We start from the raw sequence: 26712 nt of genomic DNA, 5'->3' as shown, positions 1-26712 counted from the left end.
ACTTTAACAGTTTCCCCAAGATAGCACTGAAACTATGGATTTTACACAGTAAAACACTACTTCCAAATGGAACAAAGGCTTCATTGTGCTCATCTGAGTCTAGAAACAGAAATTGAAAGTGTAGTTTTCATGGATGAAGTCTGGGGAGAAGAGAGTAGGTTGCAATAAGGAGAAGAGTCTGCAGTTGAAAATTAACATGGTTGTTCCTGTGACTTAAAAAAGTCTTCTACAATACACAACAGTGGCATGAAATTTGCAGGGCAGCAGAACTCAGCTGGTAGGAAAAGGAGATAATATTCCTCAAGTGATTTAGTAAATAACACCACACAGGATCACAAACTACCATTCACATGTGGCACAGACATAAACATTTCTTTCCACCACTGATGTAGTGAATGTTTTCATACTTGGAAAGATCTGCAATATTTTGCCTTCATAGTGTGGATTCACAAACAGTACTTGAAAGACCTTAAAAAAAACCCCAAACAAACAACTCCTGATCAATAACCTTGGAGATAAAAAGGGTAAATGATGGTGCAACAAACTACACCAGAATGATTTAGAAGAGAAAGAAAAGAAAAAGAAACTAACCAAAAACTATAACACAAAAAAAACCTCCTCTGGTTCTGGCAACAGTTCACACCTCTCAAAAGAGCACATTTAAGTACTAGGCTTTCCCACCTACAAGGCAGAGGATCCTACATTGCAAAAGAAGTGTGACACCTTGTATCACCTGCCAAAGCCCATAATGCAGCTAATTACACCACATGTCAGTGCCAGGCCCAGCTGAATCAGAACTGGGGAGGGGGGTAAATAACATGCTTCACTGTCACTGTCTCAAAGAACTCTGTGTTTGAACATGGTCGTCAGCCTAGCACTTAATAACAGATAAAAATGAAACAGATTAGCCATTTGTCATTCAGACTGATTTATTTCAAGAAAAAGCTATCCAATTGAAATTAAACAGAAACATGTAATGAAATACTTTGCAATCCATAGTACTTTACAGTGGAAAAACAACACCCACCATGAGAAATCCACTCCCGCATGACTTACAGCAGTATTTCTAAGAGACTGTGCAGTCTAGTGTAACCTCACAAAATAGGTTTGTATCCTTAATGCTTTAAACAGAACTTTCAAATATGACCCAAAGAGTGGGCAAGGTAGAGATTGTCTTCTTCAATCTCTGGGCAAATTCCCTTTCCTTTTCTTCTCCTTCATATTTTCTTCAAGTGAAGTGGAATGAGATGATTCAGTAACACTCACTTTTTCTGTAGGTATCAGGAATATAGTTAACCCTAAAACTGATGTGAAAAATGTTAATCATACAAGCCACTGACTAAAGAAACCCTCTGAATCCCAGAACAGGCAGCTACTGCAGCTGTTGATGATGGAGGACTTGCCAAAAGCAAGACAAAAGAGCAGCAGGGGACCCTGGTATCTACCTGCCTGTATGAACATCCAGGGGTTGTCAAGAGTGACTAGACTACATCTTCAAGCCACAAAGAAAATCCAAGACACAAATGTTTGCAAATGTAACTCTTAAAGGTACCAATATGTTGGGTTTTTAACCATTATGGAAGCAAGCTTTACAAATACAGATCATTTTGGTTTCTTCTCCAAGAAGGTTTTAATGGATACTGAGAGTCCTTGTCTTATTTTAAATTGTCAGCCCAGACTTAAGGAGATGGAGGTGATACAATAGCTGATAGAAGTAACTGCAATTACCAAACTAATGCCTACAGAAAAGGGAACATTAGCAGAAAGACACAGCAAACCATGAACAGCAGAAGTACAAAAGCACAGGCTATAAAGAAGGGACAGAAGCAGTAAACAAAAATTACACAGTCCTCCCATACTGGAGGATGGAAAAGTACAATGAAACCACAAAGGTTCAAATGCTTAGCATGAAGGAAAAATATAGACACACTGAAAATTAAAAGTGGGTGAGGGCTAAGTTATAATTAAGTACAGAACATGTGTATTTGATTGTAGTAAGCTGCAGACAATCACTTGCAGATCATAGCTATGCTTTGGCTTAACTATTTCAACTTTACTCTTAAAAGACTTGTCTTTCACCAGCAGTCTTGGAAGTCTACAAATCTTCAAGTTCTCACAGCCTCAGCAGTACAACAGATGCAATACTGAGGACATTTTAACAAAAATGGAACAAAGATGAAGCAGGAAATGAAAGGCTTCACTGGAATTAGTTTATCTCTTCGTTTCCTGCCCATGTTTCAACTGTCAGTTCACAACATCTCTCCCACTTATCATCACTCCTAGATTAATATGCCTGAAGATTTTTACTACTTCCACATATATCCAAGATCACTGTTTCTACCTTAAAGTCTAACCATTTATTAACACTATTTTTCTGCAAGCCCAAGATAGCAGGCAATTTATAAGCTAGCCCAAGCATATTCCAAACATGTATTGTTTCAACATCAACTGCTCTAACATCCTGGAAGTGCCTTCCCTGTAAAGTGAATTATTTGTAACTGCGATGTCCCCTGACAATAGAACTATCAAAGTCACTGTCATCATCAGTTCTGGAACTGGTTTTATGAAAATCAGAGGTGTACCACATTGTGCAAGGGGAAAAAGAAAAAATATCCTGGATGGAAAAGATCAGATGCAAACAATACAGTACAGGAAAGACTGCAGCAAAAGAAAGGTTAAAAATGTCCCTAATATAACAGATTATGTTCGGACATTCAGTCTATGTGTATCCTTATAAACAAACACATATTTTAATAATTACAACATAGCTGCTCACAGGATGCTATTTGTTAACATATACTCACATATACTTCATTGTGGTCAAAGCGCTTTTTCAGATTATTGATGAACGAATCTTCATTAAGGGGCTCTAAAAGAACCATATCTCCCACTCCTATCATGTCATCTAAAAGTGACGTCTTGACCTCCATTTTGGCCATTTTCTCCTGCAAAGAAAGAAACAAGAAAATGACAAAGAATAAAGTTAGCTCAAAATTATTCTAATTATTCACAGGCATTATCCAGTAACACTATTTGAGGCATACAAGTGAAAAACCCATTGAATGACACTACTTTGAAACCATTTTTCCAAGGAATGTTCTCAAAGTCGTTCAGTCTACCCAGACAGTTCATAAAACTTCAAAACTTTAACTTCTAAGGGTCAACAATGCCTTCTGGTCCATTATACGTTAAATATGAAACCACAAGAAACAGGAATGAAGATTCCAGTGGGCACCACATCCAGATTTTTTTGGACTACATCATTACAGTGTTCAAGTGTACACAAACCCAAGTTTTATCAAGAACTTCATCAACATCTCCAGTCTATCAAATTAGGGTTTAAATTTCTCAATGCCCTAATCTGAATTTCTTTCTCACCCTTACCTGCTTTTCTCCAACTCTATCAACTTTTACATGGAAACCAAGTGAACCCACTGAGAGACAAAACCCACACTTTTTTGTTGCAATTCATAAACCCTGTACACTAGGAGTGCCTATATTCCAGTACACTACTGCTCCTGGTTATGCAAGGCTACCAAATGACTTAATTTCCTAACCAGATACAATTAAGTTGTGGATTTATTTTTAATTTTATTGCTTAAGGGAGCATCCTTGTGGGGCAGCAACAATCCAATGACAAGTGGAGTCTCTGCATCACTATAACTGGAGTAGCAAAAGGAAGCTGGGCTTAAACAGGGAAGCAGGATCAAAGTCACCAAGTAATTCAGACAAAGAAGTCAAGGTCAAGCCAAAACTTAACACCTCCTCCCAGCATTTTATCCTTCCAATCCAAAGGCTAGGGATGATTAACAAAGCTCCTCAAGAACTCCAGGCACACAGTTATTTCTTTCAGCTTCTAGGACAAGACTGCATAATGGCTGGATTAGCACTGTTGGCCTGCAGACTGGAAACCACAGATGAGAGAACAACTTTGCTGACAACAAAAACCAAGAACCAGCTATCGCACAGCTACACAGAACAACAGCAGAACTTCACCAGGCAGCTGCAACCTCCCAGCTATGAAACGCTATCAGGCTGTCCCCTCTCCCCCTATCACTGCAGCATTATTTTAATTCTAAATATTTATTCTTGTTTCTCAAAGCACCTTAAAATTACCTCATACAATCAGCCTTAACTTGCCATAGCAGCTACCCATCACATAACTAATTTTAAACAAGCAAAGCCTTTTATCTCTTGCTTCTGTCCACAGCCACCGCTTTACTACATGTTATTTAATTTTTTGAGCAATGAGTGGCATTTGAGAGATATGAGGTCAAGACTTAAGTTGTGTTTGATGTTTTTCCAAATTCAACGAAGAGAAGCACAGCTCCACAGGCAGCTAGTGGAAGTGATACAACAAGACCCCCCAAACCTGAACCAAGCCTGGGAATTACTAGAAATTCACATGGAAACGCAAAAACAGTGCTGAACTATGGTAACCAACCAAAGCTGAGTCAACTCTGCTAAACAAACAAGAGAGCTTTTATTTCAAACAAAAACACTGGATAAATATTTTTTTGTAGAGAAAGATACTTTTATTCTTAAAAGTTCACCAAAAAGAAATTTTAAACATTCACAAAATCTTTCCAGAGGTATCTTCCACTTCTGCATCCCATTAAGACACATTCTTTAAACTACCAGTCTTGTTTCAATGACCTAATTACTTCCTATACACCAAGTAATGCTCAAAAACTTTTTGAAGGCTCCTTCTTAAGTATGGAACTTATTAAATATCGGGTTTGCAGCCAAAAACAAACAAAAAAAAGAGACAACATAAAAATCCTAATATGGGCAATAAAATTTAAGTTCTAAGTAGTATACCTCATCTACCACTGTGAAATTACATACCACCTACCACACTTCATGCATCACTGCTTGGGAATTTCAAGACCAAGAGCAGCCAAACCCATCAAGAACATTCATGTATTCCAAAATTCAGAGGCACATTTTGCAGAAGAGGTGCACAAAGACACTATAGCTACTACTAAAAGCTGGATCAGAAAGTTGTATACAAATATTAATTTACCAATACATTTGAAAAGTTCCATTTTATGGTCAAAGGTTAATTTTCAACTTGCTTTTTTCCACAGTAATTTAACAGCACATTATGGTTGAAATATTTCCATTAACTTGCAAGCTAGAAAATAATAGAAACAAAGCTCACAATATGCCTAAACATCTCATTTAACACTGATATTTTGCAATAGCTTAGCTGTTGTAAAATATTCATTAAAGACTGCCTCACACATTGATGCAGGATTTAAGAGTATTCTGCCATACCAGTGTTGTTAGCCCCCACTTTGGGCTATGAATGCAGTCATAATCCCTGCTCTGGTTTTAGCAAACAGCAAAGGGAAATCCAGCAAACTTGTGGGATAATTTGATGGTCTAGCTGAGGTAACAAGTGGGAAAAAAAAGCACTGTTAAGAAAAGCCAACCATGTTTAAACATAATTAAACAACTAGATGTAATTTAAACAATAATTGAATTTCATCTCTTAGAAGTATTATTAGATGAATATATACAGCACTTTCAAAACAGCAAATGACAATTTTAAAAGTAGCTGTTATAAAAAAAAAATCAAAAAAACAGCACTACTGGAAAAAAATAAGAATCAAACCCTTGCTACCTTGCAAGACTAAACATCAGTCAAGATTTTAGCAATATGTCACTAAGCTCAGAAACTGAATCCAAATCCATGTCCAAGTATTCGTATTTGCCATATATTCAAGAATGCCTTGCAGCTGAAAATCCTTTCCCACCAGTGCTGGTGACAGCGTGATCACCTCCATTTGGAGAACAGGACATAAAAGTAAGCTATGCTTGTATCCATGCACCTTTAAAAGATGACTGTTTCTCAAGAATCATTTGAAGAACCAGAAGTATGAGAGGAATGGGACCAAAACATGCTCCCAGTGCATTAGAGATCAGTAAGGATTGAAACCACAGCTGTGCTGGTGAGAGAGCAAACACTGGCAAACAGGAAATTAGGTTTGAGGAAAGAACTAGAATGGGCTGTGCCCTTTAAAACAAGGACACCTTTAGTGATTTTCAGACTGCTGAATACGGGAAGGTGGATGGAGGTATTGTTGTGAGGCTCCATGTGAACTCTGTTGTATTTTCAAATTGGAAAGGCAATAAAGAATAGCTCCAAAATACAAGTAGTATTCCCCCGATTTACCTACTACCTTGCTTTTTTGGCTGCAGCGTCTCATTCTGTTGACATCAAGGAAAACCAGATTGTATAAAGATTGCAGCTGCAAATTATTAATATAGCAACAAATTAGCTCAGCAAAAAAACTCTAAATTCTTGTAACGCTTGCATTCTGCCAGTCATATTTTTCCTCAAACATTCCCTCATCTCTCCCACACCCACTTGAGCCTTCTCCCACATTTACCCTTCTTATCCCCACAGCAAACATCGGCAGCATTTCAGAACATCTCCTGCTCTCCATTTGTCAAATCTGTTCCTCCTCACTTTGGTCTCCTATCTAGGCATTAATTCAATGGAGTGAGAAAACTTTCAACACATTTCCATTCTCAGAAAAATGAAAACATATTATTCAGCAATCCTTCACAGCTTGATCTGTTTTATGTTGGACAACATGCCCGGGAGGAGCATGCTAAGTCTATAAAATGCTTTTATCCACACGCTCCCACGCCACACATAGCATTTTGAAACACAGACAATTGTATCTACTACTTGCAAGGCCTGGGATTGCCATTCAGCTAGGTCAGTTAAACCTAAAACCTTCTTGCTCCTCTTAGCCACAAGGATGGCGAATTAACAATACCACTTTTCCACAGCCAGAGCAGTTTTACCATTGGCCAACCTAAAACAAGAGCAAAACTATAAATAGAAGATGATACAGAGAACAGTCAAAACCCCAAAAGCCTTGTACAATTAAGTTCCCACATTCTCTAAGGGGGAAATGAAGTAATATCCCATTATTGGCATACAGCATGTTAGAGAATTGTCCAAGGCTTTCCACAACAGCCTCATACAGTAAAACGGCAACAATTGTCAGCAGCTTCCTACAGATGTGCAGTCCTTAGCACACGTTTGCATTTGCTGCATTGGAATTACCACTCACTGTAGAGGTTGCTTGTTTTCCTTCTGTGGCACTGTAGCAAAAGGGCAATTTCCCTGCCATCAAAATTGACACAACAGATGTACCCAATATATGCTTCGAGCTTTGACTATTAAAAAAATAAAACAAACAAAAAAGCTTTTTGTTTCACTACCACCAACTCATTGTAGAAAATAATGACCTTTTTCTTTGCTATGAATTAACAGGGACAACCTGCACCATCAATAAATCAATAGCAGAGTTCAAACTGATTCCATGTTCCACGCCTGATCCCAAGCCCCTGACAGGCTGTAATTACACTTGCCCACTCACTCCCTTTTTCTCTGTCAGGGAGCAATTAACCCACACAGAGTGGAGACACTGTCAGGCCACTGCTGCAAAAGAGCAGCTAGGAAGGACCTGTCATTACCTGAACCAAACAAAAGCAAAGGGGACTACAGCCATCCTGTACCACTCATGACAAGCCTAAGTACAAATGTAACAAGAGGCAGGGTTTAGATTCATCCTCTTCTGCTGCCTAGCAAACTCCACACATCAGTGGCCTCTGACTGATGCGCAGAAGGTGCAAGATCATTGGAAACACCTTTGTGCAGCTGAACTATGACAGTGCCTTTTTCACACACGGCTCGATTTCCCTACATTAGCACGTATGAAAAAAAACATTGATATCATCCAAAGGAAATCTTTGCTTTCCCTCCAGAACCCCTAACATTTTCGTCTTCAGATGCTACAGGGGAACAATGTACCCATCATTTCCTATCTGCTGCCTGCTAGGAACACCTGCACCCTCCTGCCCAGCTCACAAATGTTGCTCTGTCACCATCAACGTGGTGAAGAACCAAACACCATAAAACAGCACAGTGTTGCAGCTCATGATTTCTTCCTGCAAGAATGTGGACTTGAGACACCTGAGAGACAGACTGCAGGAAGGAATGTTAATAGATACTGCAACAGCCTAAAGAACTAAAATGCTTCCTCTGATTCTCCATCTTTCCCTTTGGAAAGGCTGATGTCTGAATATCTTCTGAATTCGTTTTCCTCCCACAGTTCTACTGCAAAAAAAAATCAGTGTTTTCCAATGTGAAAAGGTTTATTATTTGGGGCTTAGAATTAGCTAATGTTTCTCACATCTTACCTACCCAGCAATCAGTATTATTTGAGAGCCTTGTGCAACTTCTCTTTATTTTCTGTAGGCACTGAACATGCACTAGATTCCTTGAGTACTTCACAACAAACAGCTTCAGTGAATTTCAGATGAAAACGTGGCATTATGGGCTATATTTGTATTGGACTGCAGGAATGTTTGCATTCAGCATCAGCTAAATGGGAACGGCCCTTTAGCAACATCAGATTAGGACAGTTGTGCACCACTGACTGCAATTCAGATGACAGAAGATTCGGCCGGCAGATTTACATAGCAGGAACAAATGCTGCACTGGCTCCTGCTACCCAATGCCACACATTTAGCTAAAGATTTGGTAATTTTCATGAAAGAAACAGTCCACTTAAAGTAGCAAACAGCTGCAATCCCATGAAGCAATGTCATCTTTTAGTAGTCTAACAGCAGAGGCTTAGCTGCGGTTTAGAATAACTGATAGCGTAATAATTAGATTTCACTAGGATGTGTACAAACTGTTCTCTGGGACATTATCTCCTACGACATAAACAGTGGCTGAAGTTTTCTTCATTAACAGAACTCGGGTCTTTATACATGCAGAGGGGAGAGCTTTGGTGGTTGTTTTTTGAGTTCTTTTGAGGTTTGCTATGGGGGGGAGTATTTTTGGGTTGGTTTTGGGGGGGTTGTTGAGAGTTTTGTCTGGGTTTCTTATTTTTACATCAATTTGGTTACAATCTACATTAAGCAGCAATTAATTGTCATTAACCCCCAAAAGTGAGATGCCTCTTCCATGTCTCTCTTCATATCCTACATGACGAGACTATGCACCACTCTCATATCACATAAAAGGTGCATGGTACCTCACTGCAAAGCTAAAATAACCTGAGCCATGCATACAGCAGATACAGCTTCACCCTCCTCCTCCCTAATAAAAGACTAATTGATAAGCATGGGCAAAGGAGTGAGGAGTTGTGTTTGCATTTCTCTAAGGCTATTTTCTGCTACTTTTGCATACTAGATGGAATAAGATTAGTACGGATATTACCTGCTGTAGGACACCATGGGGTGTATCTATTCTACTGTTTCTGCTTTATAATCCCAGCAGTACAGGTTCTCAAATTACTTCTAGTAATTATTTTGCAACCACAACCAAGTAACTGCCACCAGTAATTGCACTCAGGGGTTGATCTATTTCCCAAGTCAAACTGCAGCCTTGCTTTACCTCATCTAGGTTGGTCATACAATCACACTTAGGTTTGGGGGAAAACATTTGGGTCCTTCACCATTGCTAAGGCACCTGCTAAAATACAGTCTTAAAATCATTGAAAGATGTTTGATACTCCATTTTTTACCTGCAAAACTTCCTTTACATTTTGGATTCTATTGACAGGCTTCAAAGACTACAGATGTGGAGAAGCCTTTTCTGATGGTGCCTGATTAGCTTTTTATCCCTTTTTTTTCTGTTTCAAAAATTACTTCTGTTTAATGGGGAGAACACCTTGGGCAGCCTCAATGCATCCGGCAATAGGTCTTCACTAACAAGCCTGTCTACAGTCCAAACTTCTGGTTAAATTCCCACTGACTTCAGCAGAAACAAGATCCACGGTGGTTTCTTACTTTTAGGCTTTTCTTAGTCATTACCTAACCACAGAGCTTTATAACCATCCCAGGTCCCCATTTACAGAAAGGGATGAATCACTCAGCGGTAAGGGGGGGTTTCTTTTTGGCACATACCTTGCTAAGATTCTCTGGAATCTTTTTGAAAACAAGGAGCAAAATGTGACTGCAAAACCAGAAGCTATCAAAGGTCCTGCCTTCTTCCCCTAAACCAAAGACTAGATTTCAGACTGAGAGTGCTCTTCAGACACGATTTTTCGGCAGCACAGAACACAAACACAAAGAAAACACCCTTATTCTTCCAAAAACAACAAGAAAAAAAAACACAACAAAAACCCCCACAAGAATTAGCTTTTACTACTGGATATCCCAACTCCACTAAGCAGGGGTTGCCCTTTTAAACTCATTACCTTCATCTTTCAAGCTGCCGCTTAAGTCTTCTGCCAATTTTGGGGGATCCAGCCCAATCCAAAGGTTGTTTGCATAGCTCTTGCAGAACAGGGCCACAGAAAACCAAGGTAGCGCCTATTTGTTTTGGGGGATCTTCTTTGTTTGTTATGTGTCACACACCAGTAGCTTGCTACCACACAGGAGCCTGAGCTCAAAAGAGCCCCTGGTAGCAAATCCTCACAAAACACCACTTAAAACCAACCAGCCCTCACAAAGTCTGAACATTTCTTTCAACCGAGGTTTCACTCCTCTGGGAGCCATCCAGCAATCAGCTGTAAGCTACATCTTTCATTTATACTCTTATTATAATAGGATTTTTACCTTTCCATCCACACAAGCATGTGAGCAGAGAGCAAGGCTCACTTTCTTTCAGACAGCACATAAACCACATATCCCTGACATAGGCAAAAGAAATCTGCTTGCAGCAGAGCAACTGAAGTGAACATCAATTTATATTGCATCAGTACGGTGGGTATAAAGAGATGTCTTGATGCTACGGGGTTAAAATACTAAGAGTACATGCTAACCTTCTCCTCAAATACTTGTGTGCATTGCCTGTTAAGCAGTCAGTGATAAGCCTTGGAGATATGCAGACTATGAAAGAACAGAACAGGTAACACCGCAGCTTCTCTCAGCTGTCAACAGCAGAAGGATAAACAGCCACAGAATGTCCCATGGCACTCACTGAACCAGACTTAAACTAGGCACAGACAACACAAATCTAATCAAGAGCATCAGGAAATCCAGATCCCAGAAGAGGCATTGGTGCCCCTATCTACCCACCACGAAGCAACCTATGATAACTGAGTATACCTCTAATTCCTAGAGCAGCTGGCACCATCATCACACTCCTGGAGTTACCCACAGAGCAAGGTCCAAGCTTCCACGCACCCATATTCTGTTTCAAGCAGTAAGTATGGGTGAAGCTAAAATTTATGTGGCTCAAAACACTATCACCTTCACTTTCCTTTTCCATTTAACACAGAAGGAAAAGAAGTCACTTGAACACCACCCAGATGGTGCCTGTTGCAATTTCCCTCTCCTGGAAATCTCACTGATGGGCTCCCTATAATATCTGTTCATATTTTTAGTATGTCTATAGCCTAGTGTTTTCAAAAAACAAGACAAATCCTGCTGGCTGTACATGTCTTGTTCTCCATGTCTACACTCTCATACATGCCTAATGCTCAATTTCATTCAAAGGACGGGGGAGAAAGGACAACAGTTTATCTAATTTTCTACATGTAAAAGCAGGCCGGAGAGGAGATTTGAGCATAAGCATCCCCAGTATGGGTTGCAAGGAGAGCAAACCAGTCATTAAGTACCACAGAGCCATTGCAGAAGAACAGCTCCACAAAATTCCCTAGCTGCAGAAAAGCTTCAAGTGGAAATTATTGCTTCTTTGCAAGTCAGTCTGCCACAAGAGAAAAACCTGCAGAAAGTCAGATTCAATTAGTCCCATTTCTCCCTGGACTGGCTGCCACAGAACAGTGCAAGTTTCCACCCCACCATTTGCCATCGCTGTCTATTCTGCACATCAATTTCTCCTCGGCAAAACACTGCCATTTTCAATGAAGGGGAGGGAGGATAAAGAAAATTGGATGGAAGTGTTGCAGGAAGAGGAAGCAATATGTGCCCTAAACTCAAGCTTAAAAAGCATCTATTAAAGGGCAGAGGAGGCTTAGATAAATTACATGTTCTGTTTAGATATGTTTGCTTCTCTTAAGTGTTGAGCTATATCCAGTTTTGTCGTTTCCATTCTTAAGAATCATTTTCAGTAGGACACCTGAAATCACAGGATAAAACTCATAAATTTTTAATTTAAAGTATCTCCAGCTATTTTTCTGTATCTCTTATTAAGAGATATCTCAGATAACAGGAGCAGTTTAAGAAGCTGCATTTCAACACACAGAAGCCACTCCTATCCAGGTGTCCATAAAGTTAGAAACCGGCAGACAATGTTTTTATTAACAGTTAGCATGATAAACAGAGACATTTCCAAATTAAATGGTAAGATACCTTCCTAAAGCATCAGTAGAAAGCAGCTCCCTCCCACAGAAGGAAAAAAGCCCATCTCACAACAGACAAATTCAACATATGCTTACAGGTACTGAGTTCTCCTCACTTTGTTTCAGTGAGAACTATTACCTGGCAAAAAGATCTGCTCACATCAGATACAGGCAAGCTTTCCATGTGTCAGAAATCTGTTAAGTACGAGGAGCTCCAGCTCTACCCTTGCTTGCCAGAAAATGTTCTCCTGGAATGAACTTTGTTTTAACACAGCCTTCCACTCTTTGATCACTGAAGGTAATCTCCAGAGTCCTTTTAACTCCCGCAGCCTCACAATCTGTGAACTGAACAATGGCAACAGTAGCTATATCTGTTCTGCATGTCCAAGACCCAAGCCAAAACCACTGTATCATGCGATCATGACTACTATACTGCACTACTCCAGAGTGAGATTTTTCAGTCTTCTAATGTTTCACGAGAAATAGTTCCAGCAGTGTATCCTACATTTATTCATGGTCAGCTAATATCCACTTCTTGTTCCTTGTGCTAATGCTACTGAGGTTTTGGGTTGGTTTTAAATTTAAAGGTGTTTTCTTCCTCACAGGAAAATAGTTACAGCGGATCATCTGACAGTGTTCATTTTGAATAAAGCACAACCAGTATGGCTCCTTTTCCTATTGGTTGGCTTCCCCATCCCCTTGACCATCCCAATATCCTCTTCTGTTCCTACTCCTATTTGAGCCCAGCTTTGCTGAGCAGGGTTAACCTAGGCTGTCCAGATGGTTTCTAGTACATCATGGCAGCGATATTTCCTCACCACAACAAGGAATATTCCTTCAGAAAGGAAGGGATTAATTTTCATTTTCACCACCTCCACTACTCTTTTTCCTTCTCCAAAGTTTCACCTGGAATCAATACTTCTCTAGCTTACCCTGCGCAACTAAGCCCAACTGGTCCATCAGTTGCAGATCCATCCTTGTGTGTAAAAACTAGGGAGGGTTTCTAGACACTCAAGTAACCAGTTGGTTACTGGTTTAGCTGTAGGTTTAACTTGTTTACCTTGTAGGTTTAACTACTCGCCAAAATAATCTGCTTTTCAACCCTTCCATCTTCCTTCTCACCTCTCCAAGTCTCTCTTGGTGAAAAGGTAGAGCAGCTGGTATTCCTGCTGCAAGTTACCCTAGATGCTCCTCTTTTCATGTCAGGCAAGCATGAGCTCTGCTAGAAAAAGCTTTCTTGTCCATCCTCAAACACAATGCTCTAGGAAAGCTATTAGGTGAACAGTCCCAGAAGAAATAGCACCACTTCATCTCTCACACAGGGTCACCAGGGCCTCTTTGTTAAGCTCCTTATTTGCTTCTGCAGAAGAACAATGGAGAGGGTTTATACCAACTTCACTCCCTTCAACAGCTCTTCTTAAAAGAACTAATTTTTCATTACAGTGCCATCCAAAGAGTCCTTATGCAACAAGGATTTTGAGGATACCTCTTTGATCTAAAAGGATACCCTCAACTGTCCTACAAATGGTTTTAACACAAAGGCATCAAAATACAGTGAGTAAGTGCAACTTCCTTTGCTTGTGCTTTCCCAAGACACAGAATTCAACACTACCTCACCCAGCAGTTTCCTTGTTTCACTGCTGAGGTGCAGGTTTTCAAAGGTCAGTGGAAAAGATTAAACTACCGTATCAGGACTTTACATATGATTTGCCTCGGTCTTCACTGGCAAAGGCTCTGACCGCAGCACCCAAGTCTTGGAAGGCAGATGCAGGGACTGTTAAAACCTAGACCTTGGGCCCACTGTACATGAGGATCTGGTTCAAGACCATCTTAAGAACCTGAATGTACACAAGTCCATGGGACCTGATAAAATCCATCCACAGGTCCTGAAGGAGCTGGCGAATGAAGTTGCAAAGCCACTGGCCGTCATATTTGAAAAATCATGGCAGTCAGGTGAAGTTCCTGATGACTGGAAAAAGGGAAATATAACCCCCATTTTTAAGAAGGGGAAAATGGATGACCCAGGGAATTACAGACCAGTCAGTCTCACCTCTGTGCCTGGCAAAATCTGGGAGCAGATTCCCCTGGAAGGCATGCTAGAGCACATGAAAAACAACAAGGTGCTTGGTGACAGCCAGCATGGCTTTACTAGGGGAAAATCCTGCCTGACCAACTTGGTGGCCTTCTATGATGGGGCTACAAAAGTGATGGACAGGGGTGGAGCAGATGATGTCATCTACCTGGACTTGTGCAAAGCGTTCGACACTGTCCCACATGACATCCTTGTCTCTAAATTGGAGTGTCATCAATTTGATAGGTGGACCACTCGGTGGATAAAGAACTGGCTGGATGGTCACACTCAAAGAGTTGTGGTCAACGGTTCAATGTGCAGCTGGAGACCAGTAACGAGTGGTGTCCCTCAGGGATTGGTTTTGGGACCAGTCTTGTTTAATATTTTTGTTGCTGACATGGACAATGGAATTGAGTGTGCCCTCAGCAAGTTTGCCAATGACACCAAACTGTGTGGTTCTGTTGGTACTCTGTAGGGAAGGAATGCCATCCAGAGGGACCTTGACACACTTGTGAGGTGGGCTGATGCCAACCTCATGAAGTTTAACCATGCCAAGTGCAAGGTCCTACACCTGGGTCGGAGCAATCCCAGGCACAGCTACAGGTTGGGCAAAAAGGAAATTCATGGTAGTCCTGCGGAGAAGGACTTGGGGGTGTAGGTCAATGAGAAAATGAACATGATCTGGCTTCAGTGTGTGCTTGCAGCCCAGAAAGCCAACCGTATCCTGGGCTGCATCAAAAGGAGCGTGACCAGCAGGTCAAAGGAGGTGATCCTGCCCCTCTACTCTGCTCTCGTCAGACCTCACTTGGAGTATTGTGTGCAGTTCTGGTGTCCTCAACATAAAAAGGACATGGAACTGTTGGAACAAGTCCAGAGGAGGCCACGAGGATGATCAGGGGACTGGAGCACCTCCCATATGAAGACAGGCTGAGAAAGTTGGGGCTGTTCAGCCTGGAGAAGAGAAGGCTGCGTGGAGACCTCATAGCAGCCTTCCAGTATCTGAAGGGGGCCTACAGGGATGCTGGAGAGGGACTATTCATTAGGGACTGTAGTGATAGGACAAGGGGTAATGGGTTGAAACTTAAACAGCAGAGGTTTAGACTGGATATAAGGAAGAAATTCTTTACTGTTAGGGTGGTGAGGTACTGGAATGGGTTGCCCAGGGAGGTAGTGAATGCTCCATCCCTGGCGGTGTTCAAGACCAGGTTGGATGAAGCCTTGGGTGATATGGTTTAGTGTGAGGTGTCCCTGCCCATGGCAGGGGGGTTGGAACTAGATGATCTTGAGGTCCTTTCCAACCCTAACTATTCTGTGATTCTATGATTCTATTCTATGATCCACTGTGCATAAAAACTGGTTACCTTAAGGCCAAGCCTTTACAAAGATATCTAAACACCACTATGCCCTTGTAGACACATGAGGAAGAACAGACTCCATAAAGAAAACATATATGAGAGTAGAAACATTTCAGGATGCAACTGCTCTCTACCTCTTTCCATTACAGTAAATCCTGAAATTTACTTTTAATCCTAATTCAAAGTACTCCCAGTAGCACATTAGAGCATACAAACTATGCAAATCATGGGAAATTACAGAAAAAGATAAGCAGAAAGTGACAATCTGGAGAACTCGCACACAGAGCATACTTGTGGGCTCAGGAAACTTGTACCAACGCGGACCAGGCTGTGGTCACAAACACTTAAAAACTGTTTTCTGCTGACAGCAGGGGAAAACGAGTCTCTTCTTGCTGCCTGTATTTAGAAAATAAAGAAATCTACAGCACGTAATGCTGACAGTAGAGCACCCACCAACCCTTCTGTTACTCAGCATCTATTCCTCAGATCTCTTTTTCCCCTTCCTATATGCTTTTTCTTTCTTCCTGGTATCTTTCTATCATCCTCTTGCCCAACAACATAAGGATTTCTGCTAGTACAAGACTCTCATAAGGACTCCTGCCTCTACAAGGCAGAGAACAAGGCAAAGTTTATTAGTACACCCACACCAAAGCAATTCTGAGACAGTGCAGCACAATGTTGGGGACAAGGCAATTATCGAACCCCCATAATACACCCACCCCTGCAAAGGAGAAAATCTTTGTGACAGTAAATGGTGCTCACTCCTTGGGACTCTGGATATTTGGATCTCTTATCCTGGGCCTTCAGCTTGTTTGCTGAAATGTTAAATCTGGCTGCTTAGGGTAGAGGCCATCTCTTGATTGCTTTCATCCCAAAGGCTGGAGCATTAGTGTGTGCTACTTGTGTGTGCATAGGTTTTCCACTGGAAAGGATCCTGACTCTGGGGTCAATTATTCCTGCTACATCTCTGCACAGAAGGGCCCCTCAGCAATCTTGCATCTGAAAACAGGGCTTGATAATTCTTCACCTCTGAAACTATACTTCTAAACTTCAGTCCTTCCCACTTTCATCGCCACAGTGACTTCACTAGCAGACTTAAAATAGAACAAGAAATTGACACAAGTTTTCTTGCTGGAACCAAATGAGAAATTTCCCAGCAACAAGGAGCTGAGAGAGACAAAAAAGACTGCACAGTTGTCTCTAAAATCTATGCCACTAGCTCTTCTCATGGCAAAGGACAATTTGGATGGTTCTAGGATTGCAGCTGGATTATATATTTATCTGAAAATCAGCGACTCCAAACACTCTACAGTTACTTCAAAGAAAGGTAAGCAAAAGGCAACATAAACTGCTTAGTTTCAAGGCAGGTTTCTTCATAGAAAGAGCAAAGGACCAAAAATGGCAGCAATCACCGGAAATGGTCACACATCAAAGCTCTGCTCCACAAGAGCCTGTCACAACCCAGGTGGGTCCCTGAGGATCAAGCCACACATTTCACAGTTGCCTGCCTCCCAGACACAGGGTATGATTGTGACACACAGGATATACCATGGGTTTCTGGAGGATGAGGGGCAGGTCTAAGAGGTAAGTAAAGAACTAGAGGCCACTTGGTTAGAGAAAAAAACAGCCTGGCAGGAAACCAAAGGCAAAAATGATGAGAAACTGTAGAAATGAGTTAGCATCCCTATTGAGGTATGGAAGCTGGAAAACCCAGACAGGGCCACAGAAAGTCTTTTATTTGCTCACTGAGCAGAGGTACTTCTATTCAAAGGGGAAACACCTACTATACTGCTTTTATATAGTTTATATATGTGAAAGTACCTGGGCAAGAGTTGAGAACCTCCCCTTCCCTCACCGTTCTCCCCTGAGATGGAGCTTAAGTCCAATAGCAAAAAAAAAGAGGAGATCCTGGTCTCCACACCAAAATCTGGACTCATACAAACCAAATGATCAAAAGCTTCCACAATCTACAGGCAAACTGGGGCACAGCTGTAAAGGGTGAATGTTTTGAGACGAACACTCAAACACACCAGGAAAGAGTCATAAAAAGACCCTTGTTGGAGTTCCAGTATCCTTCTTAACAGCTGCCTCACAGCATATGACAAAGAGTTGCAGCCCCTTCCACTACCCCATCAGTGCAAAAGGAAAATCCTTTTACTTCTACCTTTTTCTTTTCCCCAAGGAAATGCAAAACAAAAGATTAATGTTGTTCTTTACTGCTTCTTTATGACAAAGCATGCCTTGATGTTAGTTTATACATCAGAAACCGCACTCTGATTTCCTCCTTTTTGGAGGATATGAATGGGGAGGTTACATAAGGGTGTAACAAGAGCTGTTACTTCCTTTCCCAGTTGAAGAGAAAAAGCTGTGGATCAGGTTACAGACCCAAGGGCTGACCATCACCACTGCAGCCAGCCTACATTCTGTGCCAGTAATTCCCCCAACAAACAGGAGAAGCCACTCAGAAGGCTCTGGCAATTTAAAATACTAAGTACATCGCTATTAGGGAGGGGGGAAAAAAGCCTTTCTTTTTGTCTTTCATCAAACTCAGGAAATTCCCCAGGCTTGACGCACACCATCACTCAAGTCACCATTTTCCATTTCAGTTTGCTCTTCATTAGCACAGTAAAAACGATAAATGAAATGTAAGGTAAGATTTATAGGGTGGTCTGACACTATAGCTGCACTTAAATACACTTAGCAGGCTGACGGAGCACTTAACTTTGGCCAGTATGTTAGAGCTTGTCCCAGCTCTGACCACATAGGGCAACTGAAAGGAGGAAACGCAGCGTCCAGATTGGCCTACACAAGCTCTAAGCTGTTCTCCAAATGATCCTACTTGTGCTTTCTTCACCTTCCTCCCAGATTCCCAAGCCACTGCTAGTACTGCTGCCGAAGGAAGATGAGATCAGACTCCAACACCAGGAATTTCTGTTCCCACAGAGCTCAGAGAAACCAGATGATCTCAGAGGATCATGTGAAGCAAGTCCATGACACTTCCATGAGGCAGAGGATCTCCAGTACATTGCCAGCAGTTTCTTAAGAGTGCACAGTGGGAAAAATTAATGGCTTTGCTTATTTTCCAATTACTCTCTCCCACTTCCTCCTCTCATTTGCCAGACTTTTATTTTCCCTTCCCCCATTAGCACTGGTAGGCTTGCAATGTACATTTCCCTTCCAAAGGGAATCACATCTAGTCTTGCACAACTTTCGAGAGGGCCAACACACACAGCTAAACTAAACTACTTGTCCCCTGGCATTGTTTCCTCAGAGATCCTCCCCACAGACACAATTTAACAGGCCTCTTACCAAAAAAAGGAAAGAATAAAAGGCAGGTTTCTGTGATCTAAGATGCTTTTGGGAGTTCTTTCATCTTCACCTTGCTGAGCACTCAGTTTGTAGTGCCCACATGAGGCTTTTAAGACGTACATAAAACACACCCCCTAACATCACATAGGTGTTTTCAGAAACATCTTCTTTCCTAAGGACAGGAGGGAACTTGTGGTAGGTAACCTAACATGCCAGTAAGTGCTACACAATGGTAAATGCTGACACGAGTGATAACCACTGAAAGTTATTCTGGGAATAACGGGAATGCTCCAACCATTACACTTTCACACAGAATCAAGCCAGAGGCAGTGCACTGCTTTAAGCACTAAATTAGAGACATTCTCAAACTCAGGCATGGGACAACTGGAAATAAAAACACATGAAGAAAAGAACACCATTACCTTTAATACATTTAAAAGCAGCCAAGCCCTGAACTCTACTTTAACATACAGGTCGGACTATTTCTATTCCCTCAAACTGCGCGCTTTTGGGGAAAGCCTTGTTTTTGACACAGGGTTTGACAAAGTGATGATTCAACCAGGATGGGCAGCTTGTTGCCAGCCTTAATTCACAATTAACAATAGGACAGCCGGATATGGGAAACTCATGATTCAACATAAAAATTGCAAAGTCAGCCGTTTTTCCTGACCTTTACACGTTTTCAGTGGTAATTTCTGATCGGGATATGTTTTAATTAGTTTCTCCAACATAGCCTTTATTTCATTATGTTTTTCCTTCAGGATGGCGGTCCAGATTAAATACATAGCAATTGATGCAATCACACCCTCTGAAACTGCAAAGGTTTAAATTACTCAAAAAAGCAGACACCATGTGTGTGCACGGAGGTAGAAGCACACAGGTACCATGGGCAAGAGAAATGCACGCTGCACCTATATGCACTTTGTGACAGTACCACCAGCCCCGCTGCCTGTGGCCCTGCCGGGATGGCCACTGTGTTGCACAGGGAGTCTGGCCGCTCCGAGGAACAAAGGGATGCCCTTCCCAAAACACAGCGGCAGCAGATGTCCTGTACAGAATCCCGGCAGCCTCAGCCTCCATAGGCGCACACAGACGGTCTCGGTTCGGAGGCTACAGAAAGTGTTCCCTCAGGGAAACTCTCTGGGACAACGACCCTGCCCTGGAAAGCCCTTCCTCAAGTCTCTCCTCCCAGAGTTACCCGACGGCAGAATTCACCATCCTGCTCCGAGCTACCAGCATTCTTCCCACGGTCCTCCCCTCTCCCCATACCCGAGCCCGCTCTTTTGAATTAAGCAAAGCCGCGCACACACGGTAATTATTTCAGACAAGAAGAAACAGATGCCACAGTCCCTTTCTTTCCAGAAGAAGCACGCACACACACACACATCCTTATTTTAAAGAGTAAGATCCGGACCGTATCTGCCTGTGTGCACACCAGCATTCATGCCTACAATAAGACTCCTAAAGCCCACAACCATCCAGCAGATGCTGAGCGAAGCCACAGCGTCCGTACATCGTCCCAGAGCCGCAGTTTGCCCCGGGAAGGGACGCCCAGGACGTGCCGGGGTTCCCGTGCTCAGCACCCGCACCCCTGCACCATCGCCCCTTAACTGCAAAGGACCCGGCACCGAACCCGTTACCCCAAGACCTCTGCAGCACCGACCCCGACCCACCCCGCGGGTCCCGTCCCGCTCCGCAGCCCCACAGGACAAAGGGCTCCTGCCCGGCGGTGCGGGCAGGGGGTGGGTGCCGGGGGAGCCGTACCTGTGCCGCCCAAGGGCCCTGCCCGCCGTGCCGAGGCAGCCGCCTCCCGCCCCGAGCCGCCGGCAGACGCTGCCCTGCCGAGGCGGCGCGGAGCGGGGCGCAGCCCCGGCCCCTCCCCGCCCGCACCCGGCAGGGGCGGAGGCGCCACCGCCCGCCCCGGCCCCGGTCCCGGCCCCAGCCCCGCAGCGCCGCCCGGCGGGCACCGCTCCCTGCGCCGGGGGCTGCCCGGGCGCCCCTCGGTGGAGCCCAGCCCCGCAGCCCTACCCGGTGCCAGGGCCTGTCCCCTGCAGACACAGTCCTCCGGTCCCGAGAGCTGTGAGGGATGCTCGCATCCCTCCACGTGCGGCTTACCCCGGTGTTAATCTTGTCCCCTGCACACTTCACCCTCAGCCTTCAGAAACTGACCCAAGTAACAAGTGACTGAGCAAAAGGAAACGGCCTCGAGCTGCGCAGGGGAGGTTTAGACTGGATATTAGGAACAATTTCTTCAACAGGAAGGATGATCAGGCATCAGAACAGGCTGCCCAGGAAGCGGTGGAATCACCATCCCTGAAGTGCTCAAAAACAGTGTAGATGAGGCCCTTAGTGACATGCTTTAGGGGTAGACTTGGCAATCCTGGGGTAATGGTTGAACTTGATGATCTTAAAGGTGTTTTCCAACCTAGCTGATTCTATGATTCGACTTCTAACATCCCCAGCCAGATTCCTGCAAGATCGTTTTCAGCACCTCCTGAAAACAGGCCAGCATTTTGAGTGTAAGCACCCAAAAGTATTTACAGCAGGCTTTGGCATAACACATCTTATCTGCACAGCCCTGCCCCTGATAAGCACATAAGCCATCAACAAAATAGGGCGACTGTCCCATTGTGTAAAAAAGAGGGAAAGAAAGGAAAAGCCTTAAGGGCTCTGTTCATCCTGTGCGGCCATTCTCTGGCTTGAAAGCGGGTCTGTGGGCAAGTAAGCAGAGGTTTCTCCCCACCCCCAAAAACCTCCCCAGCTGAGACAGGGAAGTATTTAGGTTTACAGATCACACACACTTTCCAGCAAAATACCCCCCATGAAGAGTTTCACCGCATGTGCTTTTTCCTAATGAACCAACTTCCATGTTATCTCGTTGTTATTTTGTTCATGTTTCAAAGTAAGCTCTTTTCAAGCTGGGTTGTTTTTAAACAACAACAAGCTTCAACTCAACTAACAAGCTAACCCTGTGTTGGACAGGTAACAGCAAAGAGGATCTCAGCTGCAGCCACACACCAGACCTCTGCACAGTATGTGGAAGAAATGCAGCATACATCACCAGGTTCGATATGGTCAGAAACATACAGTGAAGAGGCAAAATGCGTTTTTAAAGCTCTTCTTGTTAAAACACTTCAGTTATTTCAAAGTGAATACTAATTCATAGCTCATCACTATTTTATTACCTGGAGATTTTCAGAGCAGATGCTTAGCTCCTAAGATTTTTCTCACACTCATTTTTAACCTGTAAAAATAATCACTATTAGTGGTCAAAAACTGCTTCAACAAAATACTTTCCTCACTGAAAAACTTCAGGCTTGGTTAAAACTCAGAAACAGTGACAGTGTGATGCAGGTATTCTCAGGAAGGTAATTTTAGGTTTGGGGTGGTCTGAAATAGGCAAGAACCATTCCTGAGCAGCACCATGACTCCATCCTTTTGCCCTGTTCTTCATTCAGGTTAACACTTTGCTCGTGACTGCTCGCTGTCCTGTGACTTACTTAATTGCATTCTTTCCCAATTAATGAAGGAAAAAAAATACTTTATTTTTACTCTGTATCTAAATGAAAACTAAATTCGGGGTTTTGTAAAGAAAGCAGTCACTGTCCAGCCAATGCTATTTACCAAAACTGCACCCAGAACATTAAGTAGCATCACAAGGCAGTCACTGTAAACATTGCACAATCTATTTCAACTTCACACATTAAAATTATCAAAATTGGCATGAAAATACAACATCTTCTACCTCAGAAGTTAAAATTCCCCATTTCATCCAAAGAGAAGCATTAGCACAGGACAAAAGCAGTGTAGCTTTCCTGCCACAGTCTTACCACTGTGGTTCAAAAGGGTTAACAGTGATTGTTTCTCAATCACACTCTTTGTGGCTATTTGGTGCTCAGATTCCTGTAAACAACAATGTCCATCTCTAACAGCTGGTGGTATTTGGTAGCATTTATAACATGGATAATAATTAGCATCCTTGTGAAGGTACCTTGTCCTCCAGGAAACAAACCAAAACTATCCAGAGTTCTTCCCTAGCCTTCCAGCACTCCTCCCACTTTGTTTCAGCTCTGCGTGAAAGAAGATATATCATTACCCATCCTTATTCTGAGGCAGTTTTATATTCTTGCTCTTATACAGTGAATTAGAAGCCTGTCACTGGAGCACCTCCCATACAAAGACAGTCTGAGAGAGCTGGACTTGTTTAGCCTGGAGAAGGCTGCAGGGAGACCTTATTGCTGCCTCCCACTACCTAAAGGGGGCCTAACAAGAAATGTGGAGAGGAACTTTTTACAAGGCATGTAGGATAGGGGGGCAATGGTTTTAAACTGAGAGAAGGGAGATTTAGATTAGATACAAGGAAGAAATTCTTCCCTGTGCTGGCGGTGAGGCACTGGCACAGGTTGCCCAGAGAAGCTGTGGCTGCCCCATCCCTGGCAGTGTTCAAGGCCAGGTTGGACACAGGGGCTTGGAGCAACCTGAGCTAGTGGAAGGTGTCCCTCCCCATGGCAGGGGGTTTAAGATCCTTTCCAACCCAAACCATTCTATGATTCCTTTTACTACATCTACTGGACCACCATAATTACCACTGGCACAAATGTGCACTAAATGTAAAAAAAATTAATTTAGAATAAGGTAACAGATGTACAGGCAGATACCAAGAATTCTTTTCTTCTGGAAATACCACATTTCTTAAAGCCAAATGGTGTATCAGCAAACAAGTGATCAGGGATATTCAGTATTCAACACACAGTCAGGTCTCTTTTGAACATTAGTTAACCTGGAGGATATTTAAGAGGAATTTTCAACTACTGAACCATTAAATGTGCTTTCTTTAGCACACACATACGTCATTCTGAAAGGGCAGAGGCTTCATTTGGCAAGAGCTTACAGCAATTTCAGAGAGAAAATGGGAATGTGGCTGCATCCCTGTTTCACAGTTCCCAAATCACGGCTTCGCCAGAAGCTGTGGCAGAAATCCGTGTCCATTAGAGCAGTTTAGGAGCTGCTTATTTACAGACGACCCCTTTTTATTTTCCTTTTCTTTAGACATTTCCACAGGGTGGACACTACCCTATCTTGATTACAGCCTACAGCTTCACCAGCCAAGCAAGTCAGACACAAACCCACTGTAAAACCAGCTGTTGCTAAGACTGTAAGGGCAAAACTGTGGCATTTCATGGTCCCATTTAGACTGGCAACCCACAAATCAAACACAAAACAGCCCTTGCATTTGTCTATGACAGTCCCTGGCAATTAGCAGAGCACTAGTGAATGGCTAGAAGTACCTCCTAGCCAAGCTTGCCTAGAAAAGCAAAGAACAGCTGAGCCAGGCACTTCAGAGAGCAAAACCAGAACTACTATGAACCATTATTTCTATTGCCTGTAGCAAGGCAGGATAGTAGTCTAGTCTCAGTTGTGTCCATGGCTCTAGGATGAAGGAGCTCACTAGAAATACAGAAGCATCTGACATTATTAGATAAAATTGGATGGGAGAGAGAAGCACTCTCAAATGAATTTAGTTGGTTAAATCTAAATGCCGTCATTAAAAAATCAGTACTTGAGACAAATTACTCTTATCTATAACTTAAAATTTGATTTCAGCAGTTGAAAAAAAAAGAAAACAAAATAAAATCAATCCTTGTTTTTCTTAATATTTCTTTCAGTCACCAAAGATAGTTACTGATTGATGTGACTTATTATTTCATCTTGTTTGGGTACACAATTCTCATATATGGAGAGACAAACTACGTGAGTTCAAATTATTCCTATTTATAAACGAGGAAACTGAGTCACCAAGAACAACTCAACAAAAAAAAAAGAGAGAAATAAATAAAATAAAATAAATACAGCAGTTCCTTCACAGAACTGAAAACACAATTTTGATGTTCACGTTTCTAATCTCATACTTAGCCACCAGTTCAAGCTTAGCCATTTTTTTCCTACACCCAGGAAAAAGTGAGGAAATTCCATGCCCTCTGAAGATGCTGCAGCTATACCTCAGCTCAGTGGGACTGGCTGCATACCAGAAGTTATAGGAATACCCCTTACAGTAGCTATAATACTTTTCCACTTCAAACAAAAGAACCCTGGTACTCATAACACCACAACAAGTAATCTTGCTCTAAGATGGAGGACAGGAATTTAAAAATAGTAAGTATCTGGCTTCTTTGTCATGGAAAATGGCTACAGGTTTGAACTCTATCTGCACCCAAGTGAATGAATCAACAAACAAGCTACCAGTGGTCCAGAGAATTCCAGTTTAGTGACTGGAAAACCAGAAAGCAAAGACTACGTGAGCACCTGTGACAAATTAAACTGCATATAAGTTATAATGAACAAGCAGCAGCTCTGTACAGCCACTTGCTGGACTGCTCCTCAAGTGCTTTGGAAAGCACTGATTAAATTCAGTATTGAGATCATCTGCTTTCTCCAGCTGTGGATCTTATGCAGGATTTATGTTCCCACCTGTCAAAACACTGTCAGCTTTCTATTTTGCCATAATGTCTCCTCATTGTGCCAAATAGGAACTTCCCCTTTTCACCCAGGCACAGCAATATGCCTCCAGTTAGCACGGTATTCTTATCCTTTGCAGCAAAGACCTGCATAAGAAAGCCTGAGGGTCTAGACCTAGAATTCAAGAGAAGAGGTCACTCAGGGGAGATTTCACCCTGTGTGTTGGCATTAAGCACAGGACAGGATCTGAGGAGCAGCACTCACTTCTTTTCTCGCTAATTCAGGCTTGACATCAGTTTGGTGCTTGATGGAAGCTATCAGAGTTCTCCAACCCAATCTGTATGTTTCATGCTAACATTCTCAGTCTGATTCAGTAATCTCTGTAGCTGTACCTAATACCAGACAAAATGAACCTCAGCATGATTCATCTGCTCTGAAGGGCTGAGCACCACCCTCTTACAAACTTGGGTGATCAGTTTCTGGTTTCTCTTTGTAAGTACCTGCGATGCAATGCACAGAAAAATGGACTCCCCAGAGAAGCAGGTACTGCAGTGTCTGATGGATACACCAGCCGCTGGATCAGCACATTGAGCCATGAAACCAGGAGACCCCAAAACAGGTTTTCTTCTCTCGCTATTTTTAAACAAAACTACAAATTTCTCTCCTACAGTGCCTTAGTAACTCTCTTTTTCAGTTCAAGGGTAAGTATATCCATTGAAATTGAGAAAAACACAGAAAAAAAATTAAAAACATGAGTGATGTAAGAACCTTCTGAAATGACATCTTAATTCTGCAAACTTCTAATGTATTTCAAGAGCCTAAGGAGGAATTTGATCAGAGGTAACACTTGACATTTCAGACTTATATACTTTCCCACCCACCCAAAGTATTGTACTGTTGATGTTACAGAACAGGGGAAGGTCCCATTTTTCCTAATAGGACAGATCCATTTTCAATCCCTCTATAAAACAAATGTTTTTGAGACACAGCTGCACATATCCATTCACAAGCACCCACTCAAGCAAATTGTAAAAACCATAATTAGGGGAGGGAAAGGCCTAGTGTCCTGTGAGACTGAAAAGTTCATCTTACATCAGTCCTCACATTCAGTGGCAAGGGAAAAATCTGCAGTTTGAAACCATATAGGACTAGGGAGACAGCTCTTTGTGCAGCAAAAGGCAAACGCAAGTATTCCCTCTGCAATCTCCATGCATACAGGGATATGCAGCCTGAAAAT

The 26712-nt window shown here is 42.5% G+C and overlaps 1 protein-coding gene across 3 annotated transcripts in view; it reads right to left on the bottom strand.

Moving 5' to 3' along the window:
• MYO1B (myosin IB) overlaps positions 1-20882 on the bottom strand; it is a 116611-nt gene extending 95729 nt beyond the window's left edge. For all 3 annotated transcript variants that reach the window (XM_005145572.2, XM_031045838.1, XM_005145573.2), the window contains exons 1-2: positions 20784-20882; positions 2805-2945 (exon numbers count right to left, since the gene is read on the bottom strand). In XM_005145572.2, coding sequence (XP_005145629.1) covers positions 2805-2939 — 135 coding nt within the window. In that variant the 5' untranslated portion in view covers positions 2940-2945; positions 20784-20882. The remainder of the gene's footprint in view (positions 1-2804; positions 2946-20783) is intronic.
• Positions 20883-26712: the final 5830 nt, after the last annotated feature.

This window comes from Melopsittacus undulatus, chromosome 8, assembly GCF_012275295.1.
Source record: "Melopsittacus undulatus isolate bMelUnd1 chromosome 8, bMelUnd1.mat.Z, whole genome shotgun sequence".
In the NCBI taxonomy this organism is placed as follows: domain Eukaryota; kingdom Metazoa; phylum Chordata; class Aves; order Psittaciformes; family Psittaculidae; genus Melopsittacus; species Melopsittacus undulatus.
Note: the sequence above shows the minus strand (reverse complement) of the source record. Positions and strands in the feature narration are given on the sequence as shown.